This window comes from Sminthopsis crassicaudata, chromosome 3, assembly GCF_048593235.1.
Source record: "Sminthopsis crassicaudata isolate SCR6 chromosome 3, ASM4859323v1, whole genome shotgun sequence".
Lineage (NCBI taxonomy): Eukaryota > Metazoa > Chordata > Mammalia > Dasyuromorphia > Dasyuridae > Sminthopsis > Sminthopsis crassicaudata.
The window spans coordinates 518,100,672-518,123,039 of NC_133619.1; the positions used below are offsets into that span (position 1 = coordinate 518,100,672).

Here is a 22,368-nt window from a genome sequence, read left to right on the forward strand (position 1 = left end):
CCAGCCTCCTCCCCCCGGAAGCGAACCTGGGCACTTTTGCGTTTCAGGAAATTTGTCCCCCGCGCTGTGCCGTAGCCGGGTTCCGCTTCTTTTCTGCTTCCCCCGCTGCCATGGCGGCTGCTCCGCCGCTCTCCAAAGCTGAGTATCTGAAGCGTTACTTGTCAGGGCCCGAGGCAGCTGTCGATGCGGGCTCGGAAGCTAGTCGTAAGCGCCGGAAGAAACGGCCGAAGCAGACTGGGGCCGGCGGCAAAGGGTGAGCTGAGGGTGCGTGTACGTGTGTGTGGTGTGCGGAGAGGCGCGGTGTCTGTAATGGTTGTACGTAGTGTGTGGTCTGGTGTGTGTGTGTGGTTCTAGGTATTGTGTCGTGGGGGTGTGGAGAGGTGTGTACTCAGCGGCTGTGTGTACGCTTTGTGGTCTGTGTGTGGGGTGTGTGTGGGTATGGTGTATGGTGTATGTGTGGTTGTATGTGAGCGTGTGGTTCTAGGGGGTGTGGAGAGGTGTGTACTCAGCGGCTGTGTGTACGCTTTGTGGTCTGTGTGTGGGGTGTGTGTGGGTATGGTGTATGGTGTATGTGTGGTTGTATGTGAGCGTGTGGTTCTAGGGGGTGTGGAGAGGTGTGTACTCAGCGGCTGTGTGTACGCTTTGTGGTCTGTGTGTGGGGTGTGGGTATGGTGTGTGTGTAGTTGTATGTGTGTGTGTGGTTCTAGGGGGTGTGGAGAGGTGTGTACTCAGCGGCTGTGTGTACGCTTTGTGGTCTGTGTGTGGGAGATGTGTGTGTGGGGTGTGGGTATGGTGTGTGTGTAGTTGTATGTGTGTGTGTGGTTCTAGGGGGTGTGGAGAGGTGTGTACTTAGCGGCTGTGTGTACGCTTTGTGGTCTGTGTGTGGGAGATGTGTGTGTGTGGGGTGTGTCTGGTGTATGGTGTGTGTGTAGTTGTATGTGTGTGTGTGGTTCTAGGGGGTGTGGAGAGGTGTGTACTCAGCGGCTGTGTGTACGCTTTGTGGTCTGTGTGTGGGAGATGTGTGTGTGTGGGGTGTGTCTGGTGTATGGTGTGTGTGTAGTTGTATGTGTGTGTGTGGTTCTAGGGGGTGTGGAGAGGTGTGTACTCAGCGGCTGTGTGTACGCTTTGTGGTCTGTGTGTGGGGGATGTGTGTGTGGGGGTGTGTCTGGTGTATGGTGTGTGTGTAGTTGTATGTGTGTGTGTGGTTCTAGGGGGTGTGGAGAGGTGTGTACTCAGCGGCTGTGTGTACGCTTTGTGGTCTGTGTGTGGGAGATGTGTGTGTGGGGGGGTGTCTGGTGTATGGTGTGTGTGTAGTTGTATGTGTGTGTGTGGTTCTAGGGGGTGTGGAGAGGTGTGTACTTAGCGGCTGTGTGTACGCTTTGTGGTCTGTGTGTGGGAGATGTGTGTGTGTGGGGTGTGTCTGGTGTATGGTGTGTGTGTAGTTGTATGTGTGTGTGTGGTTCTAGGGGGTGTGGAGAGGTGTGTACTCAGCGGCTGTGTGTACGCTTTGTGGTCTGTGTGTGGGAGATGTGTGTGTGTGGGGTGTGTCTGGTGTATGGTGTGTGTGTAGTTGTATGTGTGTGTGTGTGGTTCTAGGGGGTGTGGAGAGGTGTGTACTCAGCGGCTGTGTGTACGCTTTGTGGTCTGTGTGTGGGAGATGTGTGTGTGGGGTGTGGGTATGGTGTGTGTGTAGTTGTATGTGTGTGTGTGGTTCTAGGGGGTGTGGAGAGGTGTGTACTCAGCGGCTGTGTGTACGCTTTGTGGTCTGTGTGTGGGGGATGTGTGTGGGGGGTGTGTGTCTGGTGTATGGTGTGGGTACGGTGTATGGTGTGTGTGTGGTTCTAGGGGGTGTGGAGAGGTGTGTACTCAGCGGCTGTGTGTACGCTTTGTGGTCTGTGTGTGGGAGATGTGTGTGTGTGGGGTGTGTCTGGTGTATGGTGTGTGTGTAGTTGTATGTGTGTGTGTGGTTCTAGGGGGTGTGGAGAGGTGTGTACTCAGCGGCTGTGTGTACGCTTTGTGGTCTGTGTGTGGGAGATGTGTGTGTGGGGGGTGTGTCTGGTGTATGGTGTGTGTGTAGTTGTATGTGTGTGTGTGGTTCTAGGGGGTGTGGAGAGGTGTGTACTCAGCGGCTGTGTGTACGCTTTGTGGTCTGTGTGAGGGGTGTGTGTCTGGGGTGTCGGTACGGTGTAGGGGGTGTGTGCGGACGCCTGGAAGTGCCTCAGACCCGGCCCTGGTGCAGCGATCCCTGCCGGACTGTGGCCAGAGCTCCAGGCGGGGTCTGGGTCGGGCTGAGGAACTTTTTTCTGCCAAGGGCCATTTGGATATTCATTATATCATTCACGTGCCAAATGAGGCTGCTCGGTCTGGCCAACGCACTGCACTAGCGCACTCCTCGGGACGCTTGCACTGGGGGCTCCTCGGCCGGCCGGCCGTTCCCTCCCCGCGGTGGGCCTGGTGTGGTGCTCAGCCTGGGATGCTCAGGAGAGGCAGCAGTAGTCCAGTCTAATGAGGGAGGCGGGAGCGCAGCCAGCACCGAGGAGACAAGTGCGGGATAAATTGGGAACATTTGTACAAGCACTAAGATAGTCTCTGCCCTTGAGGGGCTCACCATGTAGCCGGGGAGACGAGCTGCACCAGCAGGAAAGGGGGGAATTTCCCCAGTCCCAAGCAGTCACCGTTAAGAGACCACTTGGTCACCAAAAAGGAGGGCGGCCTTGTGGCAGCGCCCCAAGGGGGACGCCAGGGTGGGTGCGGCCGGAGACCAGGGGTGTGGTGAGAGAGGCGGGCTTGCCGTCAGGAAAGACTCCTTCCCGAGTTGGAGTGTTGCTGTGTGACCCTAGGCAACAGTCCTGCTGCCTCAGCTTCCTCATCTGTGAAATGAGCTGTAGAAAAAAAGGTGAACCACTTGTATCTCTTTCAAGAAAAGCTTCTATTCTCTCCCTGAGTCTGTGTTTTGGAAAAAAAAAAAGAGAGAGAGAGAGAGATACAGAGAGAGAGACAGAGAGATACAGATACAGAGACAGAGGGAGAGAGAGAGACAGAGAGAGAGAGACAGAGAGAGACAGAGAGAGAGAGAGACAGAGAGACAGAGACAGAGAGACAGACAGAGACAGAGGGAGACACACAGAGAGAGACAGAGGGAGAGAGAGAGAGAGACAGACAGACAGAGACAGAGAGAGAGAGAGACAGAGACAGAGGGAGAGAGAGAGAGAGAGAGAGAGACAGAGAGAGAAGAGGACAGAAAGAGCAGAGGGGGAGGGGATGAGGGAAGGAGGGAGAGAAGACAGACAGTTTTGGAGATGGGAGACAGCCACTGGTTGTGGTTGGAAGTTTCTGTTCCACCCTATTCCCAGTTTCTTTCACAGTAACAATTCACTTTCTCGAAATTCTTCACTCTTAGAGCTGTTGACTTTGTAGGGAAAGGGCAAACTAAATGAGGCCATTCTCCGTGGCCTCCCGCCTTCGGATTCTATCTAAACCTCTATTTGAGTCTTTTACAGCGTTGTGGATTCTTACCTTGAAAATATTTCTTTTTCTCATGGCTTTTCCCATTAGAATGAGGATTGTGGACGATGATGTGAGCTGGGCGAACATCTCAACTAAGACAGAAAAAGAAGAGGAGGAAGATGAGGGAGACTTGCCTGTGGTAAGTTTGAGAATGACTGGGTAGGGTTTAGGAATTTACGGTTGCCTCAAGCAGACTTCCTTTCATTTGGTTGTAAGATCGTAGAATTTAGAGCTAGAAAGGACTACGGAGACTACCTTGTCTAACCTCTTATTACAGGTGAGATGACAGGTTCAAAGACATTGATGGACTTCCCCGAGGTCAGGCGCTATAAAGAGCCCTACTCTCAATGTGTATGTGAATGGAAAGCAGAGAGGGAACGGCGCTTTGCTTAGAACTGTTACAAAATATTAGTGCATACTTGTCATGTACACTTTTCATTGTGTGTAGAGCTTCCTCTTTCTAATAATGAGCAAGCAATCCCAGGGCAGTAACTTTCCCACTGTGTTTTTACCAGCCAAAACTGTTTAGTATCAGGCTGAGGCATGCTGGTAATTCTTCATTGAAAAATTGAAGAAAACACTGCTGTGTCCATGTCTTTTTTTGGTTTTGTTTTTTCTCTTTCCCATAGTTTTTCCCTTTTGTTCTGATTTTTCTTTCCTAACACAATTCATAAAGCAATGTGCATTAAAAATAACTTAATTAAAAAAAGAAAAATAGAAGAAAACATACATAACTGAATTGTGAAGAAACTTTTGCTTTCATCTTATTACTTAATAGTTGGTGCCTTCATTCTTTCATTCATCAAGCAAGCAAACTAACATGAATTAAATACCTGCTATGTGCCAGATACGAGACTAGGTACTGGGGATATAGAGATAAAGAACTATCCCTGCCTTTAAGAACTGTAAATATTATGACTGGGGCAGAGGAGAAGAGGGAGAAAGCATGTTTGGGTTAACAGGCAATATGAAAAATAGAATCATAGTAAATAGAAGTAATTTCTAGTAAGAATAGCATTAGCAGTTGGAAGAATCAGCATAAATCTCTTCTCAAAGATGACATGAGCTAAAGCTTGACGGGAGCTAGGGATTTCACCAGATGGAGATGAGGAGGGACGTCTGCTTCAAAGGCATAGGAGCTGAAATGCCATGTATGGAGACAATGAAGAGTCAGTTTGGCTGGAATGTGGAGTGAGTGAGAGAGCAATGTGAACAAACCCTGGAAAAGTAACCTGAAGCCAGGTGATGAAGAGATTTCAGGACCAAACAGGAGTTTGTGTTTTATCTTAGGGGCAAAATAAGGAACCACTAGGAACAGAGGAGAAGGGTAGATCTTTTTTAGGAATTTCATGTTAGTGGATTCACTAGCCAACACCATTGCTTGTTCAGAGCAGTTATTTATCAGATGTCTGTTGCATTGAATTGAAATGTCACTAGATCTGGGCTCTAGCTTAGAGCTTGGTATTTCATAGTGTGTATCTTAGAGGTGGAAGGAACTATGGAGGCTACCTAGTCTAACGTATACCTAAACCAAAGTGGCCATTTGACTTCTTCCTTTTAAAATTTTTTTTTAATGAATATTTTTCCCCCAATTACATGTAAAAACAATTTTTAGCATTCATTTTTAAAAAATTTTTGAGTTCTGTATTCTTTGTTCCCCTCTTCCCTGAGACAGCAAGCAATTTGATATGTTATACATGTGCAGTCTTAAAAAAGAAATTTCCAAATTAATCATGTAAAAGAAAACACAGGTGAAAAAAAAAAACCCCAAAACAACCACCCATGAAAAAATAAAGTGAAAATTTCATTTTATATTGAATTTGTTTCAGTTTGCCTTCAGTAGACTCCATCAGTTCTTTCTCTGGAGTTGCATAGCATTTTTCATCATGAGTCTTTTGGAATTGTCTTGGATCATTTTATTGATGAGAATTGCTAAGGCATTGTTGTTACTATGTAAAATGTTCTGATTCTGCTCATTGTGCTTTGTATCAGTTTATGAAAGTCTTTCCAGCTTTTTCTAAAGGCATTCTGCTCATTATTTTTTATAGCACAATAGTATTCTATCATGGTCATACACCACAACTTGTTCAGGCCATTCCCGAATTGGTTTTTGTATATGCACATGTGATAACTTTTATTTGCATAGTTCATTTGGCAAGGAAAATTAATAAGTTGAAAACCACTTATTTCTTGGAAAAGTAGCTGCAAAATATATTTTATTACATAACATGCATGTATTATATAACATGAAAATAAATCAAGTTGATAAGAGTAACCTTATAAAACATATTTTATATTGATAAAAATAACAAAGTATTATAATTCTTTAATCTATTTTAAAAATTAGTTTCTTTAAATTACTCTTCCATATTCACAGTTTTAATCTCAATTTCCAATTCTTTGACAAGCAGAAAAAGAGCTTGCTATAAATATCTTTGTACAAATAGTCCTTTTCTCTCTCTCTGTCTTGCATTTTTTCATGTGATTATAGTTAGTGTTGTTTTCTTCATCCTGTTCGTAGCCTTTGACCATTTATTAATCAGGGAATGACTTGTATTCTTATAAACTTGACTCAGATCTCTTTTTCTCTCTTTGAATATATGTTGTGCATACACAAACACACAAGAGAGAGACAGAGAGAGAGAAAGAAAGAGAGAGAGAGAGAGAAAGAAAGGAGTTCTCTGTCAGAGACACTTAATTGTAAAATTTATTTTTCAATTTTCTGCTTTCCTTCTAATTTTGGTTGCATTGATTTTGGTAAAATTAAAAATTTTTTAATTTAATATAATCAAAAGTTTCCATTTTATGTCCAAGAGTATTCTCTGTCTTTGGTTCTAAATTTCCACCCCCCTACCCCCCCCTTTTTTTTTTTTTTTAGGTTTGACAGATAAAACTATTTCTTGTTTTCCGATTGTATTTATATTACTTTTTATATCTAAATCATGTATCCATTTTCACCTTATCTTGGTATACAATGTAAAATGTTGGTCTATATCTTGTGTCTTGCATATTGTTTTTCAGTTTCTCCAGCAGTTTTTGTCAGATAGTTAAGTTCTTGTCCCCAAAGCTTGGATCTTTGGATTTACCAAATACTAGATTATATGATTATTTACTACTATGTCTTGTAATCTTTTCTACTGATCCACATTTCTATTTCTTAGCCAATACCAGATAGTTTTGATGATTACTGCTTTATTATACAGTTTGAAATTTGGTATAGCTAGATCACCTTCCTTCACATTTGTTTTCATTAATTTGCTTGATATTCTTGACCTTTCATTCTTTCAGATGAATTTTATTATTATTTTTTTCTAGCTCTGTATAATAATTTTTTAATGTTTTATTGATAGAACACTAAGTAAATTGATTTAGATAGAATTTTAATTTTTAATACAGATTTGGCCTACCCATGAGCTATAAATATTTTTTCATTGTTTAGATCTGACTTTATTTGCATGAAAAGTGTTTTGTAGTTCTGTACATAATTCCCAAGTTTGTTTTGGCAGTTAGACTCTCAAGTATTTTATACTCTACAATTTTTTAAAATGGAATATTTCTTTCAATCTCTTACTGCTGGACTTTGTTGGTGTGGAGGCCCATATTCAAATCCTGTCCCTGTTAACTCAGTAGTTGTATGACCATGGGTAAGTTATTTAAGACTCAGTTTCCCATCTTTAAAATATTTGTACTATCTGCCTCACAAGGTTGGTAGTTTAAATGAGTGAGTTGTTGTTAGTAGTAGTATTCTGTTGTTTTCTGCTTCCCTGAACTTGGGACTGCTGGACCTCTTCCACTTTTTTTTTTTTGGTCACTTCAGGATTGCTAATACTTTTAAAAATTTTATATCCTATAATTGCTTCATCAGTCATCTTTTCCTTGATCTTCTATTTAAAGTATCTTGCTCTTTATTGGCTTCTTTCCTCCTGTTTACAAACTTCCTTAGCACTCTCCTGTTCTTAAAAAACAAAACAAAACAAAACAAAAAACTAGAAACAAAAATAAAATACTTTTTTTGGTCGTTGCTACCTGGTAAAGCCCACATTCTCTCTCTTTCCCTATAACATCACACTTTTGGCTCTGCTCTTCTCACTAATACTCTTGCAGCTTTTGTCCCACCTGACACATTGAAGTCTGCTCTGTGGACTTGAACTGTTGAATTCCTAGTTGCTAGATCATGGAGTTTTTTTCTTATTACTTATATTCTTCATCTTTTCCATAGCATTTGATATTGACAGTTCCTTTCCTTATTGAAATGGTTTCCTTTCTTAGTTTTCTTGACATTGAACTTTGCTGGTGCTCCTCCCAGATGCCCTTTAGAATTCTTCTCTCTTTCTCAATTCCATTCCATTCAACAAGCATTTAGTAAATGCCAATTATGTATAAGGCTCTTACTGGGAGAAGGCAACAGGAAATAAATGAAGTAGTCTCTATTCTCAGGTCATTTAATTGGGGTGATATAAACTATGGGTACTCAGTAAAGAATCTGATGGAATGGAGATTAATATTACCTGGGGAAAGTCTTCATGGAGGAGATGGCTCCTAGATGCCTCATTTCATCCCCAAAATAGAGTTGGCATTTTCCTTTGAGCCTTTGTTTCAGTTTCTGTATTTTCTTCCTTAGCAATCTTTTTTGTTTCTCTAATTTTAGCTATTGCTCTCTAAATCACTTTGAGGTGTATCTAATTACAGAATGAGAAGATTTCAAAATTTGAAGGAGTTTAAGAAGTTGTATCTTTTTTCCGATGTGTTAGATCTGCATTTCTTATTTCCTGTTGAACATCTTTCTTCCCCTTTCTCCCAGATATTATAGGACACCCCAGACTTAATATATTAAAATGCATCATTTCCATTTCCATAGATTTCTTCCTCTTCCCAACTTTGATATTTTAATTCTTGGTTCCACCACATTTATAGTCAACTAGGCTCAAAACTTTGAAATCATCTTTGATTCTTCCTTCCCTCACATTTTCCATATTCCATATGTTTCCAAGTCCTGTTGATTTTACAGTGCTGGTCTCATTTTCACTATTCTTTCAATTCCTCCTGCTACTAGCCTAGTGACTTTTTTCTTATGAGTCTTCCTGTCTTAAGTCTCTACTTTCTCCAGTTCATCCTGTATCTCAGGACCAGATTAACCTTCTTAAAGCACAGCTCTTAGCCTGGGTCTCTCTAAAAACTTGTAGTAAATCTCTTGTGCTTATGGGAAAAGTATACTTGTTACCTTTGTAATCAAGGCTTTTGGAGATGTGGCTTTAATTTGTTTGTTCAACATTATCTCTTACTATATCCTGTATACGTGTTAATCAAATTAAATTATTCTTTGTCAGATCCATCCCATACTTTTTTGCCATCATGCCTTTTTTTCTTCCTTCTACCAGGAGTGCCTTCTTCTTTCAACTCTACTCATTAAAATTGTACTAAGCCTTCAATATCTAGCTCAAATGACAAGTATTCCATAAAGACTTCTGTATTTATCTTCAATCAGACATACTCTATCCCATTTTTGAACCTCCATGGACCTTTAACACTTCATTTATGCTACCTTTTAAATCTTATCTGAGGATATTTTTGTGTTCTTGTCTTATCCCATGACTTGATTTTAGGCTTTTTGAAGACAGGAATCTAATGAATCTTTTATATCACCTTATCCCATGAAACAGTATGTATAGTACTTAGTACATAATGGAGCATTAAGACATATTATTAAGTTGAAAATAATTAGCCTCATGGACGATAAATGAGGAAATATGTTTAGAAAAACTGCACCTGTTTAACCTATATTGTATTATTTGCTGTCTAGGGGAGAGGGGAAGTGGGAAGGGAGAGAAAAAATTTGGAACACAAGACTTTGCAGGGGTTTGTTGAAACTATCTTTGCATGTATTTTGAAAAATAAAAAGCTATTATTATTTTTAAAAAAAGAAGAAAAGAATTGGCCTCCATGGATAAGAATGACACTGCATAAGCAGGCATGGATGGATTGCATTCTGCAACATTGTGGGTACCTACATCATTAAGATCACAGAGCTTTTGAGTTTAGCGGAATGATAATGACATTGGGAAATATGAAAATATTGTAGAAAATCAGAAGAAAAAATCTTGTAGGTATTCAAAGGACCCTGTCCTGGGTAGACTTAAATGCTTAGAAGGCAGTATCTCAAACCAAAGACACTCATCTCTCAGCTATAGTCTATTTGTAAAAAAATTTGTTTATGACTGCCTTTATTGTTCAGTGGTTTCAATCATGTCTGACTTTTCGTGACCCCTTTTGAGATTTTCTTCACAGAGATATTGGAATAGTTTGCCATTTCCTTCTCCAGCTGTTTTACAGATGAGAAAACTGAGGCAAACAGGGTTAAGTAACTTGCCCAGGGTTACACAGTGAGTAAGTATCTGAGACTGGATTTGAACAGGAAGATGAGTCTTCCTGACTCCAGACCTGGTTCTCTAATAACTATGCCACCTAGCTGCCTTTTAGCTATTTACTTGCATATAATTTGTACCTCCAATGGTCTTTATCTCCTGTAATAAAGCAGGTTTTATTTGTACTTAAGAAGAGTGTATAAATGAGTTGTAATAGTGATACATTACTATCACATATGTTGGACAAGTGCAGTGTACTTTCCTATATCTTAACCAGTGGTGAGAGTGGGCCATCCTGCTAAAAGAAGAGGAAAGATCAAAGTATGTTCATTTTTTAGCTCAGAAATAGATGGTGTGGAACTTGGCAGGTTGTTAAAAAAGACTTGTGATGGAACAAATTGCCTTTTTCTTTTGGGTACTTCATTAGACAGTGGAGGGTCTGTAATTAAACTAGGCCAGTGACAAGTTGTTTATGGAACCAGAGGGAACAGTAAATCCTGAGGAGGGGAGATTTTCTCACTATCATGTGTATTGGGGTGGAGAAGTTCCTTGTCTCAATCTTTCCAAGTCACTTTTGACTCTGCAGTGGGATCTTCTTGGCTACTCAAGCCTATGGTATTTTTTCCAGGTGGCTGAATTTATTGATGAACGCCCAGAAGAAGTGAAGCAAATGGAGGCATTTCGGACCAGTAATAAGTGGAAGCTCTTAGGAGGTGAGCGCTAAGTCATAGGGCAGATCTAAAGGTCTAGGCCGGATGTAGCTGCTCATAAGGCTTTCTGGAGGAGACTGTGTAGAGCAGAACTTCAGAAAGCACATCTTGCTTCTGGCTCCACTCTCTCTCTGGGTGGAGTCTGAAATGAATGTATTCTATAGTGTATTATGGGGCGCTGCTCAGGGTAGGTCCAAAGAAGAGCAGTTTCTGAGCAGAGCCATTGAAGCACTTAGCTGTCCTGGTTCCATTCTATCCCACCTTGCTCACTCTGTGCCTTTGGAAGTTGGAGAATCTCAGACTCCTCAGTCTTCTGGGAGGCCTGGCATGAGCTGAATAGTGAGAAACTGTCAACCTGACACTATCTTATTAGTCTGCTCCTTCCCCTCCCCACAAAGGATGGATAAGGATTATCTGGACCAATCCTCAAAATAAATACCTGGCTCAGTACTTTCTGTATGCATAGAAATTTTCTTGTTGTCCTTGAGAAATTTTCAATTTACTTTTGCCATCCTGGGTGCTGGTTCACTATCCTTGAGCAGTACAAAGATATTGATCCTTGAGATTTTCTGGGCAGTTTTGAGATAACTACTTCTGGGGAGGTCTAACTAATGTTGGAGGCCAGCGGTCTGTGAAGTGCTGACTTTATGCTTTTTGTTTAGAACAAAAGCAAGATCTGTCCCCACTCAGGAGGGCTCGCCATGACTCCCCAGACTCTTCACCTGCAAAAAGGGTCTGTCATGACTCCCCGGACACATCGCCCCCCAGGAGGACCCGTCACGACTCTACAGACTCCTCACCTCCTAGAAGGGCCCGTCATGATTCATCAGACTCCTCACCTGCAAAGAGGGCCCGTCATGACTCCCCAGACTCCTTATCTCCCAGGAGGGCTCGTCATGATTCACCAGATCCCTCGCCCCCTGGGAGGGCCCATTGTGACTCCCCAGATTCCTCACTTCCCAGGAGGGCCCGTCATGACTCCCCAGACTCCTCACCCCCCAGGAGGGCCCGTCATGACTCCCCAGACTCCTCACCCCCCAGGAGGGCCCGTCATGACTCCCCGGACTCCTCACCCCCCAGGAGGATCCGTCACGACTCCCCAGACTCCTCACCCCCCAGGAGGATCCGTCACGACTCCCCAGACTCTTTACCTCCCAGGAGGACCCGCCATGACTCTCCAGACTTATCACCACCCAGGAGATTCCATTCTCATCTTTCAGATTTAGCTCCTGAGGTTTGTCATTCACTGTCTAGTAAAGACCCTGCTAAGTCCTCTCTTAGTCTGAAGGAGAAGAGCAGTAGACATGGGGATGAATCTTCTCAAGCTAAAAATCAATCACCTTCCTCTCCTAGGCCAGGGAAACAGCTCCATAACTCTAGAGGTACGTGCCTTCTGTTCCAGATTTTCTTCTGGCCTTTTTGTTTCTTTGGTGAGTCAACATTTATTAAGCTAGCCCTTGGGCAAAGTACTGGGAAAACAAAATTGGCAAAAACTCAGGTCTTGTGCTCAAGGAGGTCATGTTTTAAGAGGGGAGACAAAAAGGAGGTGCTAGTGGGGCTGCTGGGAAGGTCCTTTTGTAGCAGTGATTTTTGAGCTGAGTCTTGAAGGGAACCAGAAAATGAAACTGAGGAGAGTATTCCAGATGGAGGGGAGGGAAGCATAGCAAGTGAAAAGATAATCAGGAGATGGAGAGTTATGTTGGGAAACAGCAAGAAGGCCTGGGTTGTTGGATAATAGATTACATTGAGAGTAGTAAAAACCACATTTTAATATTTCATTCTGGAAATAATAAGAGAACCACTGTAAATAATAAAACTGCTGTTTATTAAGTAGGGGAAGTGTGTGTGTGTGTGTGTGTGTGTGTGTGTGTGTGTGTGTGTGTGTGTGTGTGTGTGTGTGTTTGAGAGAGAGAGAGACAGAGGGAGATAAAGAGACAGAGAGTATCCCAGATCTGTGTTTTAGGAACTGACAACTGAGTGGAAGATTGGAATGGGGCCAGAGACTTGAGGTGGAAAGACTCACCAGACTGGCAGTAGTTGGAGTTGGAGGTGATGAGGATCTATACCAGGATGGTGCCAGTGTTGAGGAAAGAAGGGGATGTTTGGATGAGATGTAGTGGAGATAGAAATGAAAAGACTTAGCAGCAGCTAGATTATATGGGTAGTGAGTAAATAGTAGAAGGTGATTGGGAGGATAGTGGTGGCCTGGACAGTAGTGGGAAGGTTGGCAAGTAGTGTGTGTCAGGTGATAAGTGATGGTAAAGATGAGTCCTATTTGGGACACATTGATTGTGAGATGTCTATGGGACACCCAGTTTGAGATGGCTGGAGGTCAGGGGACTTTCAGGAAAGGAGTCAGCCTCCTAGAAAGGTAAGGATTTCAGAATTCAAATTGTCCTCTCTCTCCCTGAAAATGAACTCCTCTAGATCATTTATCTATCTATTTATACTATATAGCTATAACTATATAGCTATATAGTAGCTGTAGCCAGTGAAGAAAGCCCCTAGAGGGATAGTAATTCATTTTAATACTAGATTTTAATCTCTTTGAGGACAAAGACCTTGTTCATTGCCTTAAAAGTTTAAAAGTCCATAATCTTTAATAATGAGATTTGAATACCTGGGAACTAAAGAATGTTCATTTCCAAAATAAAACCCTGAGAAGTTTATTGTGCATACATCTTCTTAAAGAATGGTATTTGTGGCAAAAGAGTAAGATTTAATCCTGTACAGTAAAATTGCTCACTCTTTCCCGTGTTCAACCTCTAACTTAAAGTGCTTTAAACCTTTTTGATTTCTTAGTCCTGGAAAAGCCATTTTCTAGGAATCCATAACATTTACAGAATTCCAGTGAAATACTTTAGAATTGTTTTCTCCGTTCTGATAGGGAAAACTGATCTGACTAAAGGACCTTGATATCTAACACTTTCATATACTCGGAAACATACATTTCATCATGAATCCCAATCATCCACTATTCTTTGAAAAACTTGTCTTTTTTCCCTCTCATGTTTTGTGTGGTTTGGGCATTCACATTAATTATAGTTCCTCCACAAAAAATAGAGTGTCATTGAGACAAACTTGTTCCTAGAGAGGGAATTTTAACTCATCTTTAAAGCACAATCCAGACAAAATAAAAATTATTTTTGAATTATTCTGGAGTGATCAAAGTGTTTCTCTCTTAATTTCTAGACTCTTCTCCTAGCCATAGGAAATTCCAAATAAACCCTTCAACCAAGAAACACCAGAAGCATGATATACATTCTTCTCTTCCTGCAAAGAGCAACCAGCAGGCCTCAGATTCAGATCTATCTCCTCCCCGGAACAAACAGAAACGAGACTCTGACTCAGACCTCTCCCCACCAAGAAGGAAGCTGAAAACCAAATCTTCAGATTCAGATCTCTCTCCACCTCGAAGGAATCAGCCTTCTGGAGCAAAGGTGGGTTTTTGAGGGGTGTAATTACCCTCTCTCCATGCACAGGACTTTTTCTGGGCCATTTAAGTGCCAACTAAACAAAACATAATCAATAAGTTAGCCAATACAGAAAGACTTGGAAGGTATGGTAACTAAGGCTAGTTTACTAACTCCAAGGACAAAGTCCTTTTAGTTATCCTCATGCCTTTCTTGGCACCTAGCACTATATATTTCACCTTGTAGATAGATATACATAATATAATTTTATATATATGTATATGTACTTGTGTGGGTGTATGTGTGTATGTATGTATATGTGTAGGTATGTATAAAGACATAAATAAAATATCTGAATAAGAATTCTTAGATAGGAAGGATCTTTAGAGTCATTCTAGTCATTGCCTAATGACAAAATTCATCTTCACCCAGCCAAGAAAGGTGAGCGTGTATATATCCAATTTTCCCAAGCATCTTTGACATTTATACCCTCTTAGATCTGTCATCCTAACTTAAGGAGCCCCAAAAGCTACTCATGACTAAAATACTATATAATTAGTTGTTGACTTACAGAATTTATTTTTTAGAGCCTGAAGACAGATACCTAATGTGAAGGAACTTTGGAAAACCTAGCCTCTGTTAATTCCAGGAACTCAGGAATTCTCCAGGATAAACAGGGCCTTGGTGTACCAAAGAGCTAGACAGAATATGGGTAGTTATGATAAAATAGGATAATAGTAAAGGAATCTTATTCCAAAAAACTCATTGACATTCAACAAGTATTTATTACATGCTTACTATGTGCCAAGCATATATGTGCCTACTTCTCTGACAGATATTGGGGATAGAAAGACTAAATGGAAATTTTCCCTGCTTTCAAGATACTGGGGGGAAACACAGTTCAATGCCCTTCTACTAAGGAACATTAAATCCATATAAATTACTTTAACATATTTAACATGTATTGGTCTACCTGCCATCTGAGAGAGGAGGTGGGGGGAAGGAGGGGAAAAATTGGAACAAAAGGTTTTGCAATTGTCAATGCTGAAAAATTACCCATGATTATATCTTGTAAATAAAAAGCTATAATAATAAAAAAAAATCCATATAAGTGCTCCCTGAGGCTCTCTACATACTCCCATTTCCTCATCCTCCTTAGACTTCCATCACTCTACCTGAGTCAGTACCCAAAACTGTTCCACTTTCCTTGAAAGAGCTTTCCACATGCAGCCCTTCTCCTATACTTGTTCTTCCTCTTTATGGAGACCTTCATTCCTTCAACACCTCAGTACTGTCTTAGGACATTGCCTTTGCTCTGACTTCATTTTCCTCCCGGTCCATTGTCACCTTAATAGTGAGTTAGTCATTTCAACTCTAAACTGCCTTTTGCTCCTGAATTTCTTGTCTCCCTTACCTCTGGGTGCTTGTCTCTTGCTAGACCTCAGCTCTGGTTTACCACCATCATTCACCTCCTCCACTCTTCCTTGTGGAGCTGTTTTATGACACTGAAGGAAATCTCTTTCTCATGATGGTTGGGTATATTTTAAATTCAAGATAACCTATTCCGACTGGACCTCACTGTATTAGTGTCCTTTTATTCTTTTCTAATAGATTCCTTAGGTCACTTTCCACATACTCTGTTCTAAACTTTTTTTCCCTTCTCAAGCTTATTATATCTTATTTCTTTTCTGATATGAAGACCTTATCTCTTATTTTACTGAAAAAAATTGGATGATTTGATTTGAGTTCCTTCTTCTATTTTTTTATTTAATCTCAAAACTCCTTAAACTAGCCTTTCTCCTGGCCAGAGCAAGTGCATTTGTTTCCTTCTTCCATCTTCTTCAGTAGATTGCACTCTTTCTCCTCTCTTTTGAATCTTCATCTTTCTTTTATCAGCTGGTTTCTTCCCTACTGCTTCTTTGCTTACTCAGTTGTCTCCATTTTTAGACCTTCACCAGACTTAGCTGCCACCTCAAGCTATAATCTTATGTGTCTCCTCCCTTCCTTGGTGAGACTTTTTGAAAAAGTTATCTATCCCCAGTTGCCAGCATTTTTCCTTTTACTCAGCCCTTTATTGTTCGTCCTGGGACCCAAGCACTTAATTGAAACTGATTTTTCTTAAGTTACCAATGATTTCTAAATGACCATATCTGATAGGGTTTTTTTTTCCCCTCAACCCTTCATGATCTCTTTGCTGTATCTGATTCTGTTGACTACCTTTTCCTCCTAGATAGTCTGTTCTTTCTGATTTTTCATGATCCTACTGTCTCCTAGTTTCTCTCCTGTCAGTCCATTCCTTTTCAGTTTTCTTTGCTTTCTTGTAATCTCCCCGTCTTTGAGTGTTTCCTAAGGTTCTTTCTTAGATCCTCTTCTCTTCATCTACATTTCCTTGATAACTTCATTAACTTCCATGGATTTAATTATCCTGTCTATGAAGACAACTCCTAGCTGTATGTATCTAGCCCCTGACAGCGTCTTTTCTGAGTCTCATTCCTATATAACCAAGTATTTGCTGAATATTTCAAACTGGCTATCTTGGAGACATCTTAAATTCAACTTGTCCTAAAATGAAATTCATTAACTTTGCCCCTACATCTATAGTGTAACCTCTTCCAAATATTCCCACTCAGTCAGTGATACTGCCACCCTTCTAGGTTCCAAGGTTCACCAGTAACTCAAATTCCTCCCTGCCTTTCCCTCACATATCCAGGTGCTGGCTCGTCTTGTTTCTACCTTCATGAGTATTGCATTGCTGCTTCTCTTCACTCACGCAGTTGCCAGTTTCCTCATTGACATTCCTTCCTTCAGTCTCTTCCCTCTCTAATTCATCTTAGTGTTTCCAAAGCAATGTTTCTAAGTAAAGATCTGACCATTCAGTTCCCCTCGTTATGAGCTGTGTAGGCAGGGCAGTGGTGAGAGGGCCGGCTTCTGGAATCAGGAAGACCTAAATTCAAATCTAGTCTGACATTTACTAACTGTGATTCTGAGCAAATCATTTAACTCTATCTTAGTTTCCTCAGCTATAAAATGGAGATACTAATAAGGATCAAATAAAATATTTGTAAAGTGCTTAGCACAATGCCTGGTATATCGTAGGTGTTTAATAAATGCTTGCTTCCTTAATCACTTCCAGTGGCTTCCTCTTGGTTCTGAGATAAAATGTAAAATTCCCTTTTAACTTTTTAAAGCCTTCACAACTTGATCCTAGCCCAACTTTCCAATCTCTTTGGATGCATTCCTCCTTCCAAACTGTGTTCCAGGCAAACTGGTCTTCTGTCTGTTGCTCAATAATGAGATTTCACCTTCCTGCTTCATGCCTTTTCACTGTTTGTCCTGCATGCATGGAATGCACTCCTTTGCTTTTGCCTCAGAATAACCTTCTGTTCCTTTAAGATGTAGTTGAAACAACTTTCATGAAATAGTCCATCATGATTTTCCCAACTGGGAGTAACATCCTTCCCAAACTGTCTTGTTTTCAACTTCTTTTACATAGTTTTATTTATTAACTTTACATTTAAGCTATGTTTACTTTTATATGTGCTTGTTGCTTCCAAGAGAATGTAAATTCATTGTGAGTAGGGATGGTTTCATTCTTCCATTCATTATACTGTCTCCTTGTATAATAACTAGCATGTAATAGGGTCTTAATAAATGCTTGTTGCTTTATTGATGAGTCAATGCAAAGTACATACCAAGTAATTTTGGGGTGAGGAGAGTAGAATAAGTGCTAATAAGAATTTGTTAAACTTTATTTAAAAGAGTAAAATCTAGCAGATTTTAATATGACTCAGGGATATATGCTATTTCTTTCTGGAGAACTTTATTGTCTTTTAGGAGCAGATCTGGCAGTTCTGACCCTGTATTTTATTTTAATTTTGGGGAATTTTTTTTTCTGAATTTAACAAATACATAGTTGAATGAAAAAGAGGATTGTTCATAAGACTACAGGTCTCTATTATGTGCAACTTGCTTTGCTTTTTAAGCATATAATAAAATCAGCCTAGAGCTTTTAGAACTCTTCTCTGGCTCTGTACTTTAGAAGGCTATATAGATCAAGAAACTCTAACCACCTATTTGAATGAAGTAAAGCATTTATTTTGATCAAATCACTGAAATTGTATCTATCTGTTCCATGCAAATTCTTGAAGCAGTCAATATTGTGCAAATTTAATATGCTACTGAAGGGTATCAACAATTACCTTATATTTGATTTTTGAGTCCGTTGGTCATTTTGAAACAATAATTGATAAAAGATTTTAATGACCATATCATTTGTGATGGTATCATATTCAGTTCTCAGAACCATGAATATCAAGGTTTATTGTTGTTATAAGTGGAGTATTATAGCAGTGTAAACTCTCTTAGTTCATGGTATAGGTTGCTGACCAGCTTCATAAAAGTGAACTTAAGTCCCTTCTTTAGCTAATGAGTTTAATACTTGGTAAATGAGAATTACTACTATTTATTATTGCCTTTAATAATTGTAGTAATTAATTATAATTAATTACTAATAGTAATTATTGCCTTTAGTTGCGTAGTTTAAGAATCTATCTCATAAAACTGGCAAAATCATTACTTCTCCACAAAACCTCTCATTTTAGATTTTGTTTCCATCCTCTTTTCTTACTTTGTTTATCTGTGATCTGTATTAAGGGTATAAAATTAAAATTAACACATTCCTTTCCCAGAATATTTGTTCCCCAGTCATTGTGGGTAATCTAGTTAGAATACAATTATATGTTTTGAGTTCCTCTGGTAAAGTACCTGTTGGGAAGGTATGCTGTCTCATTCATTTGTGGTACTCCTTTTCAATTGCACAGGCCACGCAGATGTTTTCTGGGGCCAAAACTGGGTTGGTGTCTGATGTAAGGAGAGAGCAGCAGGAGCTCAGGAGGCAGGACCAAGAAACCAAACATTTGGAAGGTAAGAACTTGGAGACTAGTAGGCTAATAATCAAAGTTCACAAAGCTTCTTAAGTCATCTTTTGGTCTGTTAATTGACATAGGATTTAAGCTCTGGTTTTTAAAACATTACTTGAACCATTCATTGGGTCCAAGTGATTCTTTTCCTTCTTTCCCGTGATATCATTTCTTAGGTCTATTGCTGACAGTAGTGCTCTGTGATCCAGCTATAGAGTTATTTCTTCTCTAACTTCAGGGTCCTGAGCTGTTACTTTTTCCTTTTAAAGTTAGGTCACGTCTTCTCTTCACATTTCTAAAAGAAGTTTTGATTTTGATTCATTAGGTTAAAAAAGGAAAGTTGTTCTTTGCATCTTTTTTAGCTGAATTCCAAAATGCTGAAACCATTTTTCGAGATAAGTCTGGCCGCAAGAGGGATCTGAAGCTGGAACGATTAGAGCAACGACGAAAAGAAGAGGAGGAGTCAGAGAAAAATGAGCAGTATGCTCAGTGGGGAAAGGGGTAAGAAAAGCCCTTGCGTAGAGCCCTGTAGGAATTGGGTAGAGCCAATTTTACTGCTCTGCTGACAGGTGGATTAGTAGCAACTTCATCTCCTGTCTTTAAGGATGCTGAGAACAAGACAGCGTTTTGAATTTCATTGGTTATTAGAGGAAATGCTCCAAGTAGAGTAGGGCATTTCCATTATCATTTAGGATCAAGAATGATAGATGTTCTACTAGAGGTTTTTGCTTCTCTTTATTCAGCCTTGCCCAGAGCCGACAGCAGCAACAGAATGTAGAAGATGCAATAAAGGAGATGCAGAAGCCATTGGCCCGTTACATCAATGATGAGGACCTGGATCAGATGCTCCGAGAGCAGGAGAGGGAGGGTGACCCCATGGCCGACTTCATTAAGAAGAATAAGGCCAAGGAGAACAAGGATAAGAAAGGTAAGGCTTCTTAGGGTTTGGAGGGGATAGAGCAGAAAGCAGAATATGGGAAAAGAATCATTTCAGAATGGTGGAGCCAAGTTTGTCATATGGCCTCATTCTTAAAGGTCAGCAATAGACTTACCTATTGGTAAGTGATGGTTTAGCCCACACAGATGACATTTCTTAAAGTTATCTCCTTTGACATGTTCTTTTTTCATGTTTAGTCTCTGTCTATCTTTAATCTGATCTTATGGGTTCCATTAGATACAGATTCCTGCAAAGAAATGTTTTCTTTGTAGAAAAGGCTACATAGTATTATGGAAAGGACTCTGGGGGTTTGGAGTCAAACCTGGGTTTGAATTCTAGACCTAAAATTCAGTAGCCATGTAATCTGGTCATATCCTTGGCTGAGCTTAAGTTTTATGAAACTTGTATACCTTCCTATCACACAGAGCTGAGAAAAACGTCTTATTAAGCCTTAAGTATTTTATAAATTAGAGGTATTGGAAACAGCTCTAGGGGTTGGAATGAACTTGAGACTGAGTCCTCTATTTTTTTCTTTAGAAAAGCCTCGCTACAATGGCCCTGCACCTCCCCTCAACAGATTCAATATCTGGCCTGGGTATCGCTGGGATGGTGTGGACAGGTAAACCCATGTGTTGATTATTCCACATACACTAGGTTATCTGTGTTTTTCCTGCTAACTTCGCTTAGCTTAACTGGCTTTATTTTTATTTTTTTTGAGAGGCTCTGTAGCATAGTGGATAGAACTAGCCTTGAAGCCTTAAAGACTTGGGTTTAAAATATGTTCACTTCAGTTATATCCTGGTTGTGTGACCCTGAACAAGTCATTTAAACGAACCTTTTCTGGGCCACTCCCAAGACTAAGTTGCAGAGAAGATGCTCTCCTGCATTGGTAGAGCTTTTGCATTTGGAAGTTTTCAATATCAGTAAAATTATAGGTCATGTTCTTGTTGATCTTTTATTATACTCAATCTCATATTCTGTTTCAGCTACAAATTCATATCCCAAGTGCATGGCACATAGTGTTTAAAAATCTATCTCTCCCTGTATCCTTCCCTTTTTCTTTCCTTTTTTCCCTCTCCTCTCCTTTCCTCTCTTCTCTTTCCTTTTTCTTTTCTTCCCTTATCATTCCCTATTTTCAGAATACATCTTCTTCTAAACATTTCTTGTTCTGTAGTGAAACATGAAGAGAACCCCAACTCTAAATGCTTTCTGAACCTAATGGTCATCTGTAATGCTTTCCATCCACTTTTCCTGTTAATAGCCAAAGATTTGGGAAAAGCCACTTTTTTAGTTGTGGCCATCCTGGTCTTTTGATTCTCTTTATTACTTCTCGGTAATGACATTTTGCTTAGCACCAGTTTAAAGGTTAGGCAATGATTTTGTTGCAAGTGTGAGAAGAATTTTAGAGTACAAAATAGAAACAATTTATATATAGTTCAGTTTTAGAGTTTGTTCTTTTTGCCATCGTGGTTTCTTAGCTTTCTGCTCCTTAGTGCAGTGAAATTTCTCTTTACTCCTACAGACATAAGCACATTCCTTGAGTTATTTAGGTGCCCTCGCTACCTGACACTAGTAGTTTTTTACCTTTTAGCTCTCAAGCTTAGAAATTTCCATTAGTGGCCAGTTTATTTTAACTTTTTCAGTAGATTCCCTAGTTTTCACTTGTTCCTAAAGCTGTCATTCTGTCACTTAAACTTCAGGCCCATCATAATTAGACATAAAATCCCTTCATCACCATGTAATGTACATGTGACAGAAAAAGAGGATGCACTGAAAATACTGATTGGAATATAGATGCAATCATTATAAGCTCACTTGCCTTTAGCTTTTTTTTTTTTTTTTAACCAGTTTTACTTCATTTTAGTCATTTTACCTTTTCCACATGACGTGTCTTTATAGGTTTCTGTTCAATTATTGAATCATTTTTAAAAATGTGTTTATGTGTTGCATATGTCTGTTTTATATTTTCCCCTTAAATTAAAAGGTCCTTTAGGGGGTCAGGACCTAGCTTTTCTGTGGGTTTTCCCCTAGAATGGCCTGTACAGGTTCCTGTATCTAATGCATCCTGTTGATTACTATGATCTCTCTTCTACTTTTCAGGTCCAATGGCTTTGAGGAGAAGCGTTTTGCCAGACTTGCCGGCAAGAAAGCTATTGAGGAACTTGCCTATAAATGGAGTGTTGAGGATATGTAGCTCTTGTAACTGAGCAATGGCTATAGGTTCTGGTATTGGACAAAGACAGAGAAGCCAGCCAGGGAGGGTCAGAGCAAACAGTTTACATAGACTAGCCATTCATGCTTGCCACCAGCGGCCCTGGAAGAGAGCCTAGACTTTGATTTCTGCCCCCTGCTCGGGGGCAGCACCATGACCCAGGGAGATGTCCATGTTCTTCAGCCATTCATACAGCTGTTTCTACTATCTTTTAAGTGACATATGCACCACTGAGGGTCATACAAGTGCCCCAGAGTTCATTCTTCATTGGGTTTTTTTTCCTAACAAATATACATTTATTTTTGTAA

The 22,368-nt window shown here is 40.3% G+C and overlaps 1 protein-coding gene across 1 annotated transcript; it reads left to right on the plus strand.

The window, feature by feature from the left end:
- The first annotated feature begins 33 nt into the window (after window positions 1-33).
- On the plus strand, window positions 34-22,368 carry BUD13 (BUD13 homolog). Its single transcript, XM_074304192.1, has 10 exons — window positions 34-253; window positions 3,556-3,646; window positions 10,498-10,582; window positions 11,242-11,961; window positions 13,772-14,019; window positions 18,813-18,915; window positions 19,274-19,412; window positions 19,655-19,839; window positions 20,386-20,467; window positions 21,949-22,368. Exons 1-10 carry the CDS (start codon window positions 111-113, stop codon window positions 22,040-22,042), a joined length of 1,890 nt encoding a protein of 629 aa, XP_074160293.1. The 5' UTR covers window positions 34-110; the 3' UTR covers window positions 22,043-22,368.

Excerpts from the sequence above, each read along its gene's own strand:
- BUD13 (XM_074304192.1), top strand. The coding sequence starts at position 111 with ATGGCGGCTGCTCCGCCGCTCTCCAAAGCTGAGTATCTGAAGCGTTAC. Across the intron at positions 10,583-11,241 it reads TAAGTGGAAGCTCTTAGGAG|AACAAAAGCAAGATCTGTCC; the intron begins GTGAGCGCTAAG and ends CTTTTTGTTTAG. Across the intron at positions 14,020-18,812 it reads ATCAGCCTTCTGGAGCAAAG|GCCACGCAGATGTTTTCTGG; the intron begins GTGGGTTTTTGA and ends TCAATTGCACAG.